We start from the raw sequence: 20,290 nt of genomic DNA, 5'->3' as shown, positions 1-20,290 counted from the left end.
AGGAGTGACCTCGGGTTCTCAGGAGTGACCTCTGGTTCTCAGGAGTGACCTCCAGGTTCTCAGGAGTGACCTCGGGTTCTCAGGAGTGACCTCTGGTTCTCAGGAGTGACCTCCAGGTTCTCAGGAGTGACCTCCGGTTCTCAGGAGTGACCTCGGGTTCTCAGGAGTGACCTCTGGTTCTCAGGAGTGACCTCGGGTTCTCAGGAGTGACCTCCGGTTCTCAGGAGTGACCTCGGGTTCTCAGGAGTGACCTCTGGTTCTCAGGAGTGACCTCCAGGTTCTCAGGAGTGACCTCGGGTTCTCAGGAGTGACCTCTGGTTCTCAGGAGTGACCTCCAGGTTCTCAGGAGTGACCTCCGGTTCTCAGGAGTGACCTCGGGTTCTCAGGAGTGACCTCTGGTTCTCAGGAGTGACCTCCAGGTTCTCAGGAGTGACCTCCAGGTTCTCAGGAGTGACCTCGGGTTCTCAGGAGTGACCTCCAGGTTCTCAGGAGTGACCTCTGGTTCTCAGGAGTGACCTCGGATTCTCAGGAGTGACCTCCGGTTCTCAGGAGTGACCTCTGGTTCTCAGGAGTGACCTCTGGTTCTCAGGAGTGACCTCCGGTTCTCAGGAGTGACCTCCGGTTCTCAGGAGTGACCTCCGGTTCTCAGGAGTGACCTCTGGTTCTCAGGAGTGACCTCCAGGTTCTCAGGAGTGAACTCTGGTTCTCAGGAGTGACCTCCAGGTTCTCAGGAGTGACCTCGGGTTCTCAGGAGTGACCTCTGGTTCTCAGGAGTGACCTCAAGGTTCTCAGGAGTGACCTCGGGTTCTCAGGAGTGACCTCTGGTTCTCAGGAGTGACCTCCAGGTTCTCAGGAGTGACCTCCGGTTCTCAGGAGTGACCTCTGGTTCTCAGGAGTGACCTCCAGGTTCTCAGGAGTGAACTCTGGTTCTCAGGAGTGACCTCCAGGTTCTCAGGAGTGACCTCGGGTTCTCAGGAGTGACCTCTGGTTCTCAGGAGTGACCTCCAGGTTCTCAGGAGTGACCTCGGGTTCTCAGGAGTGACCTCCAGGTTCTCAGGAGTGACCTCCGGTTCTCAGGAGTGACCTCCAGGTTCTCAGGAGTGACCTCGGGTTCTCAGGAGTGACCTCCGGTTCTCAGGAGTGACCTCCAGGTTCTCAGGAGTGACCTCCAGGTTCTCAGGAGTGAACTCTGGTTCTCAGGAGTGACCTCCAGGTTCTCAGGAGTGACCTCGGGTTCTCAGGAGTGACCTCGGGTTCTCAGGAGTGACCTCCGGTTCTCAGGAGTGACCTCGGGTTCTCAGGAGTGACCTCTGGTTCTCAGGAGTGACCTCCAGGTTCTCAGGAGTGACCTCGGGTTCTCAGGAGTGACCTCTGGTTCTCAGGAGTGACCTCCAGGTTCTCAGGAGTGACCTCCGGTTCTCAGGAGTGACCTCGGGTTCTCAGGAGTGACCTCCAGGTTCTCAGGAGTGACCTCCAGGTTCTCAGGAGTGACCTCGGGTTCTCAGGAGTGACCTCCAGGTTCTCAGGAGTGACCTCTGGTTCTCAGGAGTGACCTCCGGTTCTCAGGAGTGACCTCCAGCTATCAGGAGTGACCTCTGGTTCTCAGGAGGGACCACTGGTTCTCAGGAGTGACCTCTGGTTCTCAGGAGTGACCTCCGGGTTCTCAGCAGTGACCTCCAGGTTCTCAGGAGTGACCTCCAGGTTCTCAGGAGTGACCTCCGGTTCTCAGGAGTGACCTCCGGGTTCTCAGGAGTGACCTCCAGGTTCTCAGGATTGACCTCTGGTTCTCAGGAGTGACCTCCGGTTCTCAGGAGTGACCTCCAGGTTCTCAGGAGTGACCTCCAGTTCTCAGGAGTGACCTCCAGGTTCTCAGGACCAACAGAACCTCAGAAGGTTTCACAGCTAAACGGCTTCTGCACGTCAACATAGAGAAACTGCTAATCTAGTTTCTGATCCACCACAGGACCGCTGGATGTGAGTGGTCATGTGTTCAGACGTGTCAGTGTGGGGGCGTGGCCTGAGGATTCGTTGTGTCAAACAACCTGATCCAGTGTGATGCTCAGTGACCTTCAGAGGAGAGATGAGGGTCAAACACTGTAAATAGCAGATGATGCACATGTGATTCTCATTTCCCTCCAGTTGGACGTATACAGACGGCGAGCAGCCGGTTTTAAAGATGAGGTTAGATTCAGGGACGTTGTCTCATGTGAGTCCAGCAGCGTTCAGATCGTCTCCTCCACGTGGACACGCTGCTTCAGGAACAACTTCAGACGATCTCAAACCAACACCCTGTCTGTAGAAGAATGAGCTCTGATAAACATGTGGGGACCTGATCCAGACGCAGCTGGATCAGACCCAAGAGACCAGGATTCAAAAGTTCAGATCACTTCTTTCAAACGCAACGTAAATCCAAAGACTCCCAAGTTCTATGAGGTCATGGTGTGAACTTTAGAAATCAATTTCTCCCGTTGACTCGAAGGTTTGGTTCCAGACGTATGTTAGAATCTGGTCCTGAGTCTGTTTCTAGTTCCTGTTTGTTCCATCCTAACTATTTCACAACATCAGTGCAACACAAACTTGATTGTTATAGTTTAACAAAGAGCATCATCTGAACTTCCTGTCGTCTCCCCCCCCCCCCCCCCCCGCAGAGAAGGACTACAGCAGCATGTGTGAGCGGCAGCCAATCGGACGCTTGCTCTTCAGACAGTTCTGTGAGACGCGACCTGAGCTGAGACGCTGCGTCAAGTTCCTGGACGCTGTGGTAAGAAGAGTGTGTGTGTGTCTGTGTGTGTCTGTGTGAGTGTGCACTGAGAGGGTATTTAGGTTATTTGTCTTGTTCCTGGAAGTGTGTTTTTCCATGTGTAGTAGTGTGGAAAAACTAAAGGAATCAAGTGTGTGTGTGTGTGTCTGTGTGTGTCTGTGTGTGTCTGTGTGTGTGTGCAGTGGAGGGTCACAGGGGGTTCTGAAGCACTTGTGTTTCTTTCTTCCAGGAAATTCTCCTCAGTTATAACATAAAGGAGGGAGGGTAGTGTGTATTTGTGTGTATTTGTGTGTGTCTCTGTGTGTGTGTGTCTGTGTGTAAGAATCCATGAGAAACTTGGGTTTTCCTGTTGTCTTCCAGCAGAATAAAGTTAAATTAACCAAATTAAAGTTTTTTCAGGAACAGACACAGAACTAAAGAGTGAAACTAGATTTGAGACGTCTTTTAAAATCCTAAACAAACTGAAGAAGCTGTTTATCCTCCACAGCGACTCTGAGCTTCATGAAGTTAATTCATGTTTGAAAAGGAAAGTTAAACATGTTTGGAAATGGAATTTATTTGTGGCTAATTGGATTTTGAAAGTTTGAGAGAAGATCCACGACTGCAGCAGCTTTGAGTCGTTAGTTTCCATGGTTGTTTTAAAATGTTAAGTTGACTCAATGTGAGAAGACGCGTTGAGGTGAAGATGTTTAGATAGATAGATGGATGGATACTTTATTAATCCAGTGGGAAATTCAGATTTATTGAGTTGTGATGAAGTGTCTCTCCAGACGAGGTTGGATTTCTGTTCTGTTAACCTCTGAGTGTTGGTCTGGTCTCTGGTCTCTTTAGGGTGAAAGTCACATGTGCGTTAAATCAAAGTCCTCAGCCAACTGAAGGTAAATAATCAGCTTGAGTGTGGAGGCAGAAAGACAAACAGGAAATCTGTGTTTCTTCTTTTCAAAAGGTTTTTATCATTATTGAAACAGCTGCTTTCAGGTGACTGCTGGAGATTCACTGTTCAGCTGCTTCTCTCCTCCAGCGTCTGACGCAGGAAGTTCAACTTTCCTGAAAAGACTCAGCAGCTGAAGTTTGTTAAAGGGGAAGTTTAATAACTGTTTAATGAAACACAGGAAGTGTTCACTTCAAGGACACACACACACACACACACACACACACACACACACACACACACACACACGTTCCGTTGACCTCACCCGTGACAGTGAGCGACTCACTTGAGGAATGTTTCGGTCGCAGATTGTGTGTGTGTGTGTGTGTGTGTGTGTGTGTGTGTGTGTGTGTGTGTGTGTGTGTGTGTGTGTGTGTGTGTGTGTGTGTGTGTGTGTGTGTGTGTGTGTGTGTGTGTGTGTGTGTGTGTGTGTGTGTGTGTGTGTGTGTGTGTCATCGTTAGAATAAGGTTTAGGTTCTATAGGTTAGTGTAGGTGGTTAGTGTTAATAGTTAAGGCTAGTGGTTAGTGTCAGTGGTTAGTGTCAGTGGTTAGTGTCAGTAGGTGTTCAGTCATTCCTTTGGGATGCTTCATGTCAGGAGCTGAGGAATTCCTCATGTCAACAAGTGTCCTCACAAGTTGATAAACTGTGTTTTTCCTCCTTCACTCTTCACATCGAGAGAAACTTTGGTTTAAAGTTTCTTCTTCCTGTTTTTCACAGTTTCAGTGTTTGTGTCTGAATTCATTCACGTTCTATGTGAAGAGTTAGAAACTCACAGATTGAACTTTAACTTCATTATAAAGTAGAAGACGACAAACGTCTGCTCTTTAGTTTGAGCTCCAACAAACTTTGTTGATTGAACATCCCAGGTGGACGTCAGGGCTTTCGTTAAATTTCCGCACAATTAAATTAGTACCACAAGTACCAGGAGTAGAGCAAAGACAAACTCTCCATCGATCCTGGAGTCAAACCCAGAAGCTGGAGCTGACTCTGCTGACCCCTGTCAGAGTTCCCTCCTGCTCTGATGGAGGTGGAGATGTTACCTCTTGTTTGTGAGGGGATCAGATGTGATGAGCTGCAGAGGCTGATGAGGACCAGGTCCACCTCTGACCTCCATGGCGGCTCCGCTCTGACCGAGCTGCCTTTCAGCTTCCACTCGTCCGGCGGATACGAGTCACACACACACGCAGCAATTATGATCTCTCTTACTCCCGCAACCACTTCCCGTCTCCTCCCTGAGAGCATGAGAGACGAGGAGATGGAGACGCACAATGAGATTTGAACCGTCTCCGCTGTCACTTAGCATTAGTTTACAGCCCGGTGCTGCCGGAGCAGAGGAAGCACTTTGGAGTTTTCCAGTCAGGCTCAGTTTACTGCGTCGTGCAGACGGCTGCTGGATGTGAGGAGGAGCAGATCCTGGGAGTGGAGCAGAAGACACGACTTCAAATCCAATCTGAGCCTGAGGTCGGGGAGAGAAAGAGCGGAAGTCATAGTTCTGGTTTATTGACCCTGAGAGCAGTCGTGGTTTCATCAGGAGGATCCAGTTGATTCATCATGGTGCAAAATGCAAAGTGGTTTAAATAACAATACAAGTTAAAAACTAACAAAAGACGACAATGACGTTTCTGCTTTAATTTAATACAATTAAACTTGATTCACTGGATTAAAACGTCGTTAAGTCACAAAGTTCTCGACACTGGAGACGAGCGACGCCCTGAAACGTTTGATTTGTTGAAAAGTGAAACTGGGACGAGACAAAGCGTCACATGGACAGAAGGTCGAGCTCCTAACCCGCCTGTCAGATGGGTCCTCGTCTTTCTGTCCAGACCCACAGGACAAAAGACACCGCTTACCTCCACTGAGACACCTGCGTGGACGTGGATGTGGAATCACACATGATCAAGGCAGCGTGAGGAATCAGTTTGAGAACATGATGTTTATCATCTCAGAGGATTTACAGTGGGGGGGGGATCATCTCAACATCAGAGTTTGTTTGAGGAGCGTGTGTGAAACTATTCAGAATTTGAAAACATTTGAATAATATGGCTTTGACGTCAGATATGATCAAACTTGATTGTATGAAAAGGTGTCGGCTCTAAAGTTCCATCGTCTGACGCAGCTTCTCATCAGCGTCTCTGATCGATTTTTGCATATTTGTTTCACTTGAACCTCCAGTGAAATGCATCTATCTGGGCTCATGAGACCGATCAGGGAACTTCCTGCTGAGTGATGAAGACTCTTCTCACTCACTGTCTCTTCACGTGTTTGTGTCTTCACGTGTTTGTGTCTTCACGTGTTTGTGTCTTCACGTGTTTGTGTCTTCACGTGTTTGTGTCTTCACGTGTTTGTGTCTTCACGTGTTTGTGTCTTCATGTGTTTGTGTCTTCATGTGTTTGTGTCTTCACGTGTTTGTGTCTTCACGTGTTTGTCCGCAGGCCGAGTACGAGGTGGCGCCCGACGAGAAGAGGAAGGAGTGCGGTCAGGAGTTCATGGACAAGTACCTGAACCCGAAGGTAGCTGCTGCCGAGAAGACACACACACTGTCAACACAACAGAGTCTATCTGCATCATGTGACAGAAGGACTCAGCTAATGGGGTTTTCTGCCTTTTCAAATATCCTACTGATGATTTCATCTGTTCAATAACCACTTATTCATGTTGGCTGAATTCAATCTTTGTGTTTTAGATGGTTTGAACCACACTGGGCAGCATGACTTGCATTTTAGTGAGTAAACTATAAAGAAAAGTTCATATTAAACACTCAATTCATTCATATAAACATCTGAGTCTCCACCTTGTGACCAAAACATTATTCTTTAAAAATTCAGCTTGAGTATTTCATATTGCATGAATTCCTCAGCAGCATTAATGCTTTAGTATCCTAACTAACCCTTTTTTATCCTTATTGAATAAAAAGAAAGAATAAATTCCAATTACAATCCAATAACTAAATTCTGTTTCTGACCCAAAAAAGTATGAACTTTGAAGGAAAGCAGAGAATCTAAATTAAACCGTGAAAAAGCCAAATCCAATTTGCTGAGTTTTATGTTCTGACAACAGATTTGATCAGTTTAACGCATTAGAGCCGATTAGTTCTGCCAGAGAAAGAGAAACTGTGGGTGGCTCCTCGTCCCGGGGTCAAAGAACAGAAATCTAATCCACTCATCTGAAGCTACTGGAGGCTTCATGAGGAATCCAGAGTCAAACTGTTTCCTCTCACTTTGTGTTTGAACGAGTCTGAACACGCAGAAGGAAAAGTTTCTCCTCTGTCCTACAAACCCAGTTCATCTGGATCTGCCTCAGAGACTCAACCCGCTGAGTCACAGCCTGTTTACCTGAAGACTTCTTGTCCCTGTGTGTTTGTGACGCAGTCGGACGACCACGTGCCGGAGCTGGAGGACGCCATGATGGCTCAGTGCAGCGAGCGGCTGCAGCAGGACGCCTGCAAAGAGCTTTTCAAGGACTGTACCAAGTAAGGCCATGATTCATCCTCCTTCCACCAGGATGTAGCTGTGCTGGTTCCAGGTTCATTCAACCTGCAAATGTTTAAAGTACTGGTTTACTTTTCCCACAGTCTGCACCCGCATCGTTGTGTCCCTGAATGCGTCACTCAAACGTCTCTGATTTCAACATTAGCTCCGGGCTTACACAGAGTTGTCAATGTTAAAAGTCAGGTCATGGGTGGGAGAGTCCTTCCCTGGAAGGAAAATAAGTTCAGTCTTGTCAAGGTTAATTTCCAGGTGGTGTGCGGTCATCCACTGAGAGACGTCAGGCAGTCAGGCAGAGGTTCGTGCTGCTACCTGTGTTTCAGATCAGGGATAGAGAGGATTAGTTGGGTGTCATCAGCATAGCTATGGTAGGAAAAGCCATGTGAGTGAATGACAGAGCCGAGAGAGAAGAGGAGGGGACCCAGGACAGAACCTTGAGGGACCCCAGTAGTGAGAGGACAAGGTTCAGACACAGATCCTCTCCAAGCTACCTGGTAGGTTCGGTCATTGAGGTAGGAAGAGAGCAGGGAGAGAGCAGAGTCTGAGACACCCAGGTCCTGAAGGGAGGGAACCAGGGTCTGGTGGTTCACTGTGTCAAATCAGAAGAGAGGTCTAGAAGGATGAGGACAGAGGACAGAGGAGAGAGAAGCTGCTCAGAGACAAGGAGGACAGTCTCAGTTGAGTGGCCTTGAAACCAGACTGGTGAGGGTCGAGAAGGTTCTGGTGAAGATGGGAGGAGAGTTGATTGAAGATCGCTCGCTCAGAGCTGTGGACAGAAAGGGAGGAAGAGAGAAAGGTCTGTTTACTTCAAACGGGTTGAGGGGGGGGGGGGGGGTCTTCAGGAGAGGGTTTACTCCTTCAGAGAGTTAGGGAATCAGCCTGTTGACAGGGAAGAGTTGAGAAGATGGGTGAGAACACAAGCGCTCAGGTGTCCTTCGCTCCAGCTCTTCGTCTGCTCTTCGTCTTTTTTATCAAAACTCCCCAAACAATAGAAAGTCAGGAGTCGTGTTGACGAATGAGATGGTCCCAGCTCAGTGAGGGTGCTTTAGCTTTACTTCTGTGAGAGTCAGTGCATGAACTCGGTTCTGATATTCTTTTGGTTTGGGAATTCTGACACGTTGCATAAAAAGAGCAGAAGCGGCAGCGCAGGGAATCTGTCCAACAAAATATCACAAGCGCACAGTTTGAGCACAAGCAGAAGAAATCTATTTGCCTGTCATCCATCTTTCTTTACAGTGAAACACAGAACATTAGAGTGATATTCAGGAACCTGCACGATGGAACGTTAGCTCAGCACAGATACTTTCTCTGCTCAGCCTGAAATCAAACCTCTCTTCTGATGAAGAGAATCTCTGTTTGCTCTCTTCCAAAATCTCCCTCTGTCTTTCTCTGTGAGCTCACTGTTCCCCGGACACGTAAAAATAAAATGCTGCGTTTCAGCTTCAGTCATGCTCTGAAGCAGCACATCAAAACAAGTGCTGCAGGAAGCTGCCCGCCTGAGCGCTGACCTGAATGTCTGCTCTGTCTCTGCACTCAGGATCTGGCGAGGACTCAAATCTTTCATGTCACAAGGCTCGAGTCCAAGTGAAGTCACGAGTCACAGCGGTTAGAGTCAGCGAATAAGCAATTCTTCATTCTGTCTGTTTGGAAGTGAATTCACCAGTTTGTGACTCGAGTAACGATCGGAGTTGACAATGTGTGACTTCAGACTGGGATGGGCCCGGAGGAGAAGGGGGGGCAACAAGGCTCATGGGTATTGGTCGGTCGGGGGTGGGAAGGTCTGACTAAAGTCTGATGACGCCAGTAGCCTCAGTGGCACATACGTCCATTAAAACCCATTCTCTAACCGAGTGACAGCGGCAGCGTGGACTTGAGGTGGTGACACACGTGAGGACCAGCAGGCGCTTGTCTCACAAGCAGCAGATGTGACACACAAACCAACAAACAAGTGTTTCACCCGATTCCAGCTTCATCCACCGAACACATTTCAAACTGGTCCCGCTCTAGTTTGGACGAGCAGCAACAGAGACGTTATGAAACAGTGAAAAAGACACTCTGCCTCTTGCTGATTGGTCAGGCTCCTGTCACATGACCATCACCAGCCTCAGCTACCGGAGTAGAACACAACTACACGTGTTGCTGTTGTGTTGTGTTTTTTCAAAACGCTTTACGTGACCTTTGTTTTCAGGTGTGTTCGTGTGAATCAGGATTCAAACTACACACTTCACATCCACCTGTACATTAGATCTCATACGTCATAGGTGTAGATTCACAAGTGGGCGTAGACAGCTCTGTGTTCTGAGTGGTGCACTAGCCAGTGTGCCCCCCCCCCCCGCCCCTTCTAACTCATCCTCACAGCCTGTCGATAACATGCGTAACAGAACGATAAAGGGTGTTTTGTTTTGATAACCGTGTGGAGATGTGATGTGGTCGTTATCAGATGGTCCCCCCCCCCCACCCCACCCCCCCCGCAGCCATGGGTGTTTCCCTGCTCCTCGAGTCACAGTGAGTTCTCTCTTTGAGGCACGAGCAGGCCTCTGTGCCCCCCCGCTCACATCTGGAGCAGAAAATAACTCAGATAATTAATGCATGAACTGTGACACTCGAGGCAAGTTCATTTATATATAGCCCCCTCCAGACAAAAGCCTCTATTCATAGGGTTTTACAGAGAACCAGGATAATTAGACACTCAAAATAGAACATCATAATAATAAGACACGAGAAAATATAAATAAAATGAAGCTAAAGATTAAAAAGAGGTTTTAACTCCTTCGGAAACATGGTCTCTCTCCACATCTCAATGTTTAATGCAATTGTTGTTTAGTCAGAGTTGCACTTGTTGTTGCTTTAAACATACGATACACAACTTTGGCTTCAACAATAACACAGGACGGACAGTTGTGAGTTGACGGTGTGAAGCAGCGTGGGATCATAATCCTCTTCAACTGTTTTTCCCTGGTCACATGTTTGAAGGTAAAGAGGATGTGACGCAGTTAAAAAGACAGTTTTTGAGCTTCTTCTCTTTTCTGCATCACTTCCAGGTTGATCCACGACTTCCTGAGCGTGGCGCCCTTCGCTGACTACCTGGACAGCATGTACTACAACAGGTTCCTGCAGTGGAAGTGGCTGGAGAGGTAACGTCCCTTTGGTTTCTCTGCTGATGCTTCTCTCAGTTCTCAGCTCATTGTGTAACGACACACACATCAGTGCTACATTAGACTGAATCTCCTTCAGCACCAGTAACAACACGCTCAGCAGGTTGCCTCATTCCTCCCTGTTGTTCTCAGGTGAGAGTGATGTCACTGTTTCAGCTGCCGGGCTTTTGTAAAGTTAAGACGTTCAGTCAATTTTATATTAGAGCTTCAATTTCCATTTTTCTTTTATCCACAGTGACGAGCTCAGCACAAAAATATTCCCTCTTCAGTTATGAACAGTTTGATTTGTTTTGGGTTCTAGTGTTTCTTCTCATCGGGGGAAAACAAACAATAACCAAGTGAAACACAAACTTTGACTTTTGCCGAGTCATCCCCTCTGGGGCTCGGACCCAACAGCCTCCTGGGCTGCGCTCTAACAAAGCGCTGAACTCTGAGAAGTCTTCGAACAGCAGATTGAGGAGAAGTAACTGCTGCACCCAGAAAAGCAAGTTCCCACAGGTTATCTGAGAAATGAGCCTCAGAATCTGATGGAAGCTCCAAGCTTCCGAATTCCTGGTATTCAGCTCGACTCCCTCTGACGTGTTTGACTTCTGAGGAATCAAGAATAAGCTTCATCAGGTGTGTTTCCCAGACTCCACTGTGGAGACCTTTAGGGATGCAGTGAACAAACTACAGCTCCCGGTGGAGAGGAGCGAGCGTTGAGGTTCAACCCGACGCTCCTCAAGGATCAGCTGGAATCCCCCCCCCGCTCAGTGACGTGAATATAGAAGATCGCTTCTGAAAAGAAAATATAAATGAAAGAGATGAGAGCTTGTTTTCTTTCAGTCCCACGAGCTGCTTATCAGATAAAACCCCTGAATCTGAGTGTTCCAGGAACCATGGGGGGGGGCCTTGAATTTCCCAGTTTCACTAGCCACAGGGACACATCGGCTTTCTACTGGATTCTTTGTGCTGCATGTGGCTGTAATGGGGGAAACTGATGGTTCAGTTTCCTCTCGGGCTCGGCCGGGTTTGGACGACTCTCGGCTCTGAACAACAGAACCAGGTCTGAGACCAGTGGTTCATCTACAGCAGCAGGAGAACATCAGGTTTTACCAAAGAGCTTCAGGTGCATCGCCACCTCCCTCTGCTGAAACAGAACCTAAAGCCAGAACCTCTTTTCATATTAAACTGGAACATCATAGAACATGACGCCACCTTCACACAGGACTCGAGTCCCGACCCTGATCCAGGACCAGCTGCTGTCCCACAGATTCTAGATGATGGGTTTGTGTGAGTTAAACCAGGTTGTTGTGTTGAGTACAGTCATGAGTAGAACACTGGTTTCACACAATGAGAACTCTATCTCCTGCACAGAGCACCTTTCAAAACGTTCACAAAGTGCTTTTCAGCAAACAGTCGATTAATGAAAGGTTCAAATCTTTGAGAGAAGCTCTGAGATGAAGTGAGCTCATTGAACAGAGAGTTTCCTGCAGCGATCGGTTCCTCCGCAGTCAGCAGATCTCAGATCTCAGAAGCAGTTCTGTTCAGAGTTCTAATACGTGAACTGTAATGTCCTGATGTCGAGTTCAAACCAGGATGAACGTGACGTCCTCGCTCCTCTCAGAACCGTAGGTGCTGGAGTCGCTAGAACAAAGAGCGCCGCTATGATCCAGGCTCCGGCAGATGAAAACTCAGATGACCTTTTCTATATCGGAGAATGAAAGCAGTGATCTAATCTCAGTGAAATACCTCAACGGGACAGAGCAGGGCTGTGCATCTTCAGTCGCCGGAGAGCGATTCGTAAAGGCTTAACAGAATCATCACCAGATAAAGAACAGAGCAGAGGAACCGCGTTTGATTTCAACTTCCAACGTGAGGAGCTGGAGACTCGGGTCAGACGCACGTTCCTCAAACCTTCATCTGTCCTGTGGCGTCCCTGATTAATCTGCTCATCTTCAGGTGGATCACTGAGTCTTGTGACTGTCAAATGTTTTCATGCTCTGATGTTCCCTGTCTCTTTAAGACCCCCCTCCTCCAGAGCCCAGTCTGCTCTGATTGGTCAGCTGGTCATCTCTGTTGTGATTGGTCAACATATTCTTGCACATGGCTTCATGTTAGGGGAATAAGTTTCCCTTTCTTTCCTCCTGTGATCGTTATGACCCTCTCAGCTCCCGGGCGCCGGGACCGAATGAGACCTGTGTCTGTCGACCTGGGAGTGAACCACGATCAGCAACATCACAGACAAAAAGTCACAGACTCTTTAATTTTGTAGAACTTCTGAATTCACAAGAAACTTTTATAACACACTAGAGGAAAGAAACACTGAGGAAACATCACATGTCTCCTTTAAGTTTAATAGAAACACACAGAACTGTCTCAGGATATGAGGGTCAGTTCATAACCTGCACCAAACAGCCTGTCAATCAAACCAAGCTGCACCAAATTACACACAATCACAGATATCACTTGTGTTTCGATCCATGAATCTCAGAGAACACTTTCCATCTCTCCAGGTTAAAGAGATTGATATAAACATTCTTCCCCTTTGGTCCGGATCAGTCCTCAGCTTCACTGGAACCATGGTCACTGGTTTGTGCGTCATCCTGCTTCACAACAAACGCACAGAGCAGATATTGAGCAACACGTTGTTCCCCTGTGTCACGAGGTCATACATCTTTGTTTAGGAAAGATGAGATCAGAACCAGGGTGTGAGCGCTGTGGCTCCGTTCAGGTCTCGACCTGGTGACACACGAGCTGGAGAACCCACGGTTCCAAAACAAGCAGGTGAAGCAGCTCCCCCGAGCTCATTAAGCAGGAAATGACTCCACCTGATTTAACGAGTCTTTCCTCTCGGGTCTTTTTAATTTACTTGCTTGAACCAATAGCTTGTCCAGAGGGAGGAGAAGCGTGAGCGGCTCAGTCTGTGCTTCTCGTGCACGTGGCCCACGTGGAGGATACAGATGCTTCTTTCAACCTCTGCTCGCTCTGGAGATGAACTGGTTTTAATGGGAATACCTTGTTTCTGTTGCCCCCTGGTGGCTGGTTCCAGGAACGCGTTGCTCACAGCAGCGTTTTAAACATGTTTTCCTGGAAAGGTCCAGATGTTTCTTTTGGTCTCACACGCGTCCTGTGGCCTCGTCCACGTTCAGGTGATAAAACCACTGCTTCTACCAAGTGACCAGCATCCTGATGGTCAGTGCGATGTGACAGGAAACAGAGGATCTCTCTCTCCTGGTTGGAGGACACTTCTGTCCCAGGTGAAGGAGTCGGACCATCTCAGGCTCTTCAGGATGGAGCAGAGGTTGAAGCGCTGCTCAGGGGACGGTTGAGAATGTCTCCTGAGCGCCTCCTGTTGGAGGTTTATATACAACCGGAAACCAGTAACTGACCTACATCTGTTTCCTGAACTCGTATGACGTTGGTAACTGGTTTGAAATGGACCTTTAGTTGTGATGCAGCTCGATCAGAGTTGTTTGTTTCTGTCCAACAGGCAGCCGGTCACGAAGAACACGTTCCGACAGTACAGGGTCCTGGGGAAGGGAGGTTTTGGAGAGGTGAGTACATCTGAGAAGTTCAGGAGCTAATGTCCCTTCGTCTTCATCAGGATTGACTCCCAAACTACTGAGGTTCCATTAAATGGACCAAAGAACACACATATAATGTCTCATCAGCGTTTAGGTTTCATTTCAGTTCTTTAGAAACAGATATTAACTCATATTCTGCGGAGAATAAATCCAGTCACACACTTCAGAGTCCAGCTTCTTTTTATTCACATGGATCATAACCTTTCCCATGATTCCCAGGTGTGTGCGTGTCAGGTACGAGCCACAGGGAAGATGTACGCCTGCAAGAAGCTGGAGAAGAAGAGGATAAAGAAGAGGAAAGGAGAATCCATGGCGCTCAACGAGAAACAGATCCTGGAGAAAGTCAACAGCAGATTCGTTGTAAGAAGTTTTTTCTTCTGATATTTTAAACACCAGCTTTAGATCGTTAGACGAGGACGTTTCCTCCGAGAGTCTGAAGCTTCATGTTGGTTCCATAGTTTCATCTGATCTGTTAGTTCTGGTTCCACGTTGTAATTCAAGGACTCAAGAATTTAGTCTGACGTCAGACGTCCTGTGGTCAACACCTACGTGGGCGGAGTCTACCTGTACTTGACTGATTGGTTTGCAGACACCATATAAAATCAGTTGGGGGGGGGTAGTATTGTTTGTTCTTTGTTCTAACAAATATAGAATTTCAAATTCTCAGTAAATGAAAACAACACATTGTTCCATCTGTGGTTTGCTGGACTCTTCCTCCTCTTTGTCTCTGGACTCTTCCTCGTCTTTGTCTCTGGACTCTTCCTCGTCTTTGTCTCTGGACTCTTCCTCGTCTTTGTCTCTGGACTCTTCCTCCTCTTTGTCTCTGGACTCTTCCTCCTCTTTGTCTCTGGACTCTTCCTCGTCTTTGTCTCTGGACTCTTCCTCCTCTTTGTCTCTGGACTCTTCCTCGTCTTTGTCTCTGGACTCTTCCTCGTCTGTGTCTCTGGACTCTTCCTCCTCTTTGTCTCTGGACTCTTCCTCGTCTTTGTCTCTGGACTCTTCCTCGTCTTTGTCTCTGGACTCTTCCTCCTCTTTGTCTCTGGACTCTTCCTCCTCTTTGTCTCTGGACTCTTCCTCGTCTTTGTCTCTGGACTCTTCCTCGCCCTTGTCTCTGGACTCTTCCTCCTCTTTGTCTCTGGACTCTTCCTCCTCTTTGTCTCTGGACTCTTCCTCCTCTTTGTCTCTGGACTCTTCCTCGTCTTTGTCTCTGGACTCTTCCTCGTCTTTGTCTCTGGACTCTTCCTCCTCTTTGTCTCTGGACTCTTCCTCCTCTTTGTCTCTGGACTCTTCCTCCTCTTTGTTGGACACAGGTCGGTCGGTTTGTCTCCGAGGAGACGTCACAACACGTCTTCACTTCTAAAAACACATCTTCTCTTTTTATTACTTCTTAATTTGACAGAAGTATTGGAACCTCCTCTTAATCGTAGAAACATCCAGATTGAGACACAGACGTCTTTTGGCTCATTCAGTTTCTTTTAGTTATCAAAGGATTTAAAGTTGTGATGTGAAGCTGAGAGACCCAGATCACCACAGGTCCCTTGTGACCCTGGTCCGTCTGCAGGTGAGTCTGGCCTACGCCTACGAGACCAAAGACGCTTTGTGCCTCGTGCTGACGCTGATGAACGGAGGAGACCTGAAGTTTCACATCTACCACATGGGCGACGCGGGGTTCGACGAGAGGAGAGCCGTGTTCTACTCGGCAGAGATCTGCTGCGGCCTGGAGGACCTGCAGCGAGAACGCATCGTCTACAGGTCAGAGGTCACACCTCAGAGACAGGAAGCTCCCTCCTCCCCGCTCTGCCTCTAACTGTCGCTCTCTCTCTGTGGCACAGGGACCTGAAGCCAGAGAACATCCTGCTGGACGACCTCGGTGAGTCACAGTGACCCGTTCTTTAAACCCTTCAGGAGATCTAAAGACACGTTTCACTTCCTCAAACAGATTAAAACCTTGTTCATGAGTCTGAACCTGAACTCGAGCATTAAACCTGAATCCAGTACCTCAGTCTGTCTGGAGGAATGTCCAGTTTGAACCACCGGAGGGCGCTCTACCTCCAGCAGACCAGTGTGCAGCCTGCATCTGTCTCTGCTGACCAGTTCAATGATCCCAGTGAGACTCTGATGTGTCTTTGTGTCTTCAGGCCACATCAGGATATCAGACCTGGGTTTGGCGGTTCACGTTCCAGAAGGTCAAACCATCAAGGGCCGGGTGGGAACAGTGGGATACATGGGTGAGTGACGTCTGAGCTGAGCACCTCCACTTTGATCTGTTGATCCCAGTGGGAGGGGGGGAGTCACGCCGTCTTCGTTCTCTCTCTCCTCCTCCTCCTCAGCTCCGGAGGTGGTGAAGAACGAGCGCTACACCTTCAGCCCGGACTGGTGGGCGCTGGGCTGCCTGCTGTACGAGATGATCGAGGGCCAGTCGCCCTTCCAGCAGCGGAAGAAGAAGATCAAGAGGGAGGAGGTGGAGCAGCTGGTGCGGGAGGTGGAGGAGACCTATTCCAGCAAGTTCTCTGAAGACGCCCAGTCCCTCTGCAGGATGGTGGGTGGAGTCCGTGTGACCTCGGGCTGCTTGATCAAACTATTAGAATCAGGTGGTTGAAGGTCAAAGGTCACTGTGACCTCACAAACGTCCATTTGTTTTTCAGCTTCTCGCCAAAGATCCCGCGGAGAGGCTGGGCTGCCAGGGGGGCGGAGCCTCAGAGGTCAAAGCTCATCCCATCTTCCGCTCCATCAACTTTAAACGCTTGGAGGCCGGAATCATGCAGGTCCCGTTCACCCCCGACGTAAGTCTGAGGGACGCTGTCCACGACTCAGCACAGCCACACAGATGTGGTTATATATGATTATTATTGTTATTAATAAATGATTTACTGCTTTAGATTAAATGTGTTTATTAAGATCTTCTCTAGTCTGGATGAGGCTCAAAGATCCAAGAACAGTTTGACCTTCACATATTTAAACACAATCATCTCTGTGCAGCACTTTTCTATCTGACATCACACACACACACACACACACACTCACACAAACAGACACACACACTTCAGTACCTGGCTCAAGGGCACTTCTCCTTCTCTTGAGTCTGTTAAGCAATCGACAATCTTCAGACCAAAGTTCACAACCTTTCAAAATAAAAGCTCTTTCTCACAAAACGTTCTCAGCAGACGTCTGGAAACTGAAACGTGTTTTTATACAACTGGACTGTACATCCTGTGCTGAGGACGTGGTGTGTGTGTGTGTGTGTGTGTGTGTGTGTGTGTGTGTGTGTGTGTGTGTGTGTGTGTGTGTGTGTGTGTGTGTGTGTGTGTGTGTGTGTGTGTGTGTGTGTGTGTGTGTGTGTGTGTGTGTGTGTGTGTGTGTTGCAGCCTCAGGCGATCTACTGTAAAGACGTCCTGGACATCGAGCAGTTCTCCACAGTAAAAGGTGTCGAGCTGGAACCGAAAGACGAATCGTTCTACAGCAAAGTGTCAACGGGTTGTGTCTCCATCCCCTGGCAGAACGAGGTCCGACACACACACACACACACACACACACACACACACACACACACACACACACACACACTGTTGTGTTCTATCTGCTCCAGCTCAGTTCTCTTCATTCTAATTATTCCACCATGAACACGAAGTGGTAAATGAAAATGTAATGTAACTTGAAACTGGAGGAGCAAATACAAAAAGATATGAATTTAATGGTCTTTCCATATGTTCATTAATTTTTCAGATATCGAAACCTGAATTAAATCAGATATTATTTTACTCCCTAAAATTGATATCAGCCTCTGCATCTAAAAATCCATATCAGTCGGAGTCTGACTAATTATTTTATTAATCTAAATATTCTTAGTCAATATTTACAGATGGTTTTTTAATGTTTGTTGTGATGAAGAAGTTGTTTGTTTCTCTGCAGATGATTGAGACGGAGTGTTTCACTGAGCTGAACATCTTGTACCAGGACGGGACGGTCCCCCCCGACCTGGACTGGAGAGGTCAACCGTCTCCCCCCCCCAAACAGGGACTCCTGCAGCGGATGTTCGGCCGACAGGTCGGTCCCCCCACCCCCCACCCCCCCCCCCCCCTCACATTAATAACTTATTGTCCATCACTTCTTCACAGACTGGGTAAATGACGTTACCAGTAAAAGATGATCTATTTGAGATTTAGATTCATTTTTGTACAACGGGAGGAAGTGGAGACGTGTCGGCCATCTTTATTTACTCTGTGTGTTCTGAACTCGTTAAAGTTTCCTCCACTCAAGTGAGTTTCGTATTTTTACTTCTACGAGATTCAGGCCTTGTTTACTTTACTGCAGATATGTTTTTATCAGATAGTTTCTTCTCCATCTTCAAACAAGTCTCTGTCCTCACGACTTTCGTTTGACAAATCCTCTGCGTCCAGAACAAACACGTCAACAAACGCTCAAACAAACATGCCGGGCCAGTAGGTGGCGATAAAGTCTTCACCAGCGATCAATCAAATGCCAGAGACGAAACGCTGTGGGACAAATATCTGCGTCTGTAAATGTCAGTGATGTGGAGCAGTGATGCTAAATGTAGCTGCTAACTTGTGAGTGGACATATAATCGCTAACCACACGTAGAGAAACTGGTTTAAAGACACTGTTGTTGTTGTTGTTGTTGTTTGTCGTTTACTGAATCGTCGTGAAGCAGCGCGGGATCATGGGAGTTTTTATGATCACTGACTCTCTGTCTCCCTCTGCAGGAATGCTGTGGTAACTGCAGCGACAGTGACGAGGAGCCCACCAGGCTGTGACACACACAGACACACACACACAAACACACACAGGATCTTATTTGTTTACAACTTTTGCACATTTGTATTTTTAAGATAGTTTTATCTCTAAAAGTCAGAATGTATATTTTCATCATTATTTAAATCGTGACTCGTCGTCGCTCAGGAGACGGAAACAAGACGAACCACATCTTTTTTTTCCCGTCAATTTTTTTTGTCCAGGGAAGTTTTTTTTCTTCCTCCTCATCCGTCCACACATTTCCACGTTATTGAACCAGGAGCTGCTGCTCCACTGGACCAATGGCCTGCTGTAGAAGTGCCTTGCTCGAGGGCACCGTGGCAGAGGAGGACTGAGCATCGATCTCTTTACGCTTTCCCACTTTGTCCGTGAGGCTCATGAACTGTGACCACTTGACTTCCTGCTGTGACGGACCTCCTCTCTCTTCTGTTTGGTTCCACTGGACGTTTGAGGAACTGACGTCAGAACCAGATGTTTTTTAATAACCACGATGTTTCATTCCATCATGAAGTGTGAGAATCGATCTTCAGGGACTCGTCGGCTTCAAGTGAAAAACACCCGACGATGATCTGAGGTTGTTTTTTGTTCATCTTTCATTTTCAGCCCCAGTTTCAATAATCGTGTTATTACTCAACTCAATTAACTGAATATTCAAACTGTAATTATCAGGCTGTGGTTGTTTCGCTCCAGTTTCAGTCACAATTCTTTTGACTCATAAGAGAAGCCTGTGACCTTTGACCTCTGAAATTGAATCAGTTCATCTGTGATCAAAATGTGAATCAAGTTCCAAAACGCAAACTTGAGATATGTTCAAGAAGCAAAACACTTGTGAGGTCACACAACTTAAAACCTAACCAATGAATCTGAGTCCAAGTGAACATTTGTGTCAAATTAGAAAAGAGTCACGCTGAGAGAACGTGTTCACAAAGTGTTACTGAGGCCGCTGTGACCTTTGACCTTCGACCTCCACATTCTAATTATCTCATTTGTGAGTTCAGGGGAAGGTTTGAACCAGATTTGAAAATGTTCCCTCTTCAGATTTTTTATTTACTTTCCCACAGAAAGAAATTGTCTGGAGACGCGAAACAAAACTCAAAATAACTTCAGGTTCAGTTTGTTCAGATCAAACAGTCTCAGGGTTTATTCACTATTCAATTCACTGTTTCTCTGTTTTTCTTTGCTCTTGAGCTGAATCGATTCATTAAGATAAAACCCAGTCGATCCCGTCAGGACTCTGGTCACATGATCATCGTCACCGAGCCGCCGACGGGACGAACTGAAGGTGTCGGTTGAAATCCTGCGTCTCACGAGGCCTCAGCTGGTTCTGCTGCAGTCGATTCTTCCTCAAACTATCTACGGGCCTCTGATTCTGAGCTAATAAAATGAAATACCTCTGAATGTACAATCGCCTGAAGTGTTGTTTGTGTGAATATATATATATAATATATATATATAATATCATTATTCAGGTCAAGTTCTCTGTAGAACATCTTTAAAGCAACCACAGATTAGGTGCACAGACTCAAAACGGAATAAAAGAATTTTAATATAGAATAAAATACAAAAGCAGGGGAAGGTTGAATATCATAAATAACTGAGAATTAAAATGTTGCATAGTAAC

The 20,290-nt window shown here is 47.3% G+C and overlaps 1 protein-coding gene across 1 annotated transcript in view; it reads left to right on the top strand.

The window, feature by feature from the left end:
• Window positions 1-20,074, top strand: part of grk6 (G protein-coupled receptor kinase 6) — a 30,793-nt gene extending 10,719 nt beyond the window's left edge. Inside the window, exons 3-16 of the mRNA XM_053441181.1 lie at window positions 2,649-2,761; window positions 6,127-6,204; window positions 7,063-7,163; window positions 10,221-10,313; window positions 13,807-13,870; window positions 14,120-14,260; window positions 15,462-15,652; window positions 15,733-15,770; window positions 16,039-16,128; window positions 16,231-16,439; window positions 16,546-16,683; window positions 17,266-17,403; window positions 17,810-17,944; window positions 18,621-20,074. Coding sequence (XP_053297156.1) covers window positions 2,649-2,761; window positions 6,127-6,204; window positions 7,063-7,163; window positions 10,221-10,313; window positions 13,807-13,870; window positions 14,120-14,260; window positions 15,462-15,652; window positions 15,733-15,770; window positions 16,039-16,128; window positions 16,231-16,439; window positions 16,546-16,683; window positions 17,266-17,403; window positions 17,810-17,944; window positions 18,621-18,671 — 1,580 coding nt within the window. The 3' untranslated portion in view covers window positions 18,672-20,074. The remainder of the gene's footprint in view (window positions 1-2,648; window positions 2,762-6,126; window positions 6,205-7,062; window positions 7,164-10,220; window positions 10,314-13,806; window positions 13,871-14,119; window positions 14,261-15,461; window positions 15,653-15,732; window positions 15,771-16,038; window positions 16,129-16,230; window positions 16,440-16,545; window positions 16,684-17,265; window positions 17,404-17,809; window positions 17,945-18,620) is intronic.
• The last annotated feature ends 216 nt before the right edge of the window (window positions 20,075-20,290 follow it).

Source organism: Pleuronectes platessa, chromosome 15 (genome assembly GCF_947347685.1).
Source record: "Pleuronectes platessa chromosome 15, fPlePla1.1, whole genome shotgun sequence".
Lineage (NCBI taxonomy): Eukaryota > Metazoa > Chordata > Actinopteri > Pleuronectiformes > Pleuronectidae > Pleuronectes > Pleuronectes platessa.
The sequence above is the reverse complement of the archived record's forward strand: the minus strand, read 5'-3'. Positions and strand labels throughout refer to the sequence as shown.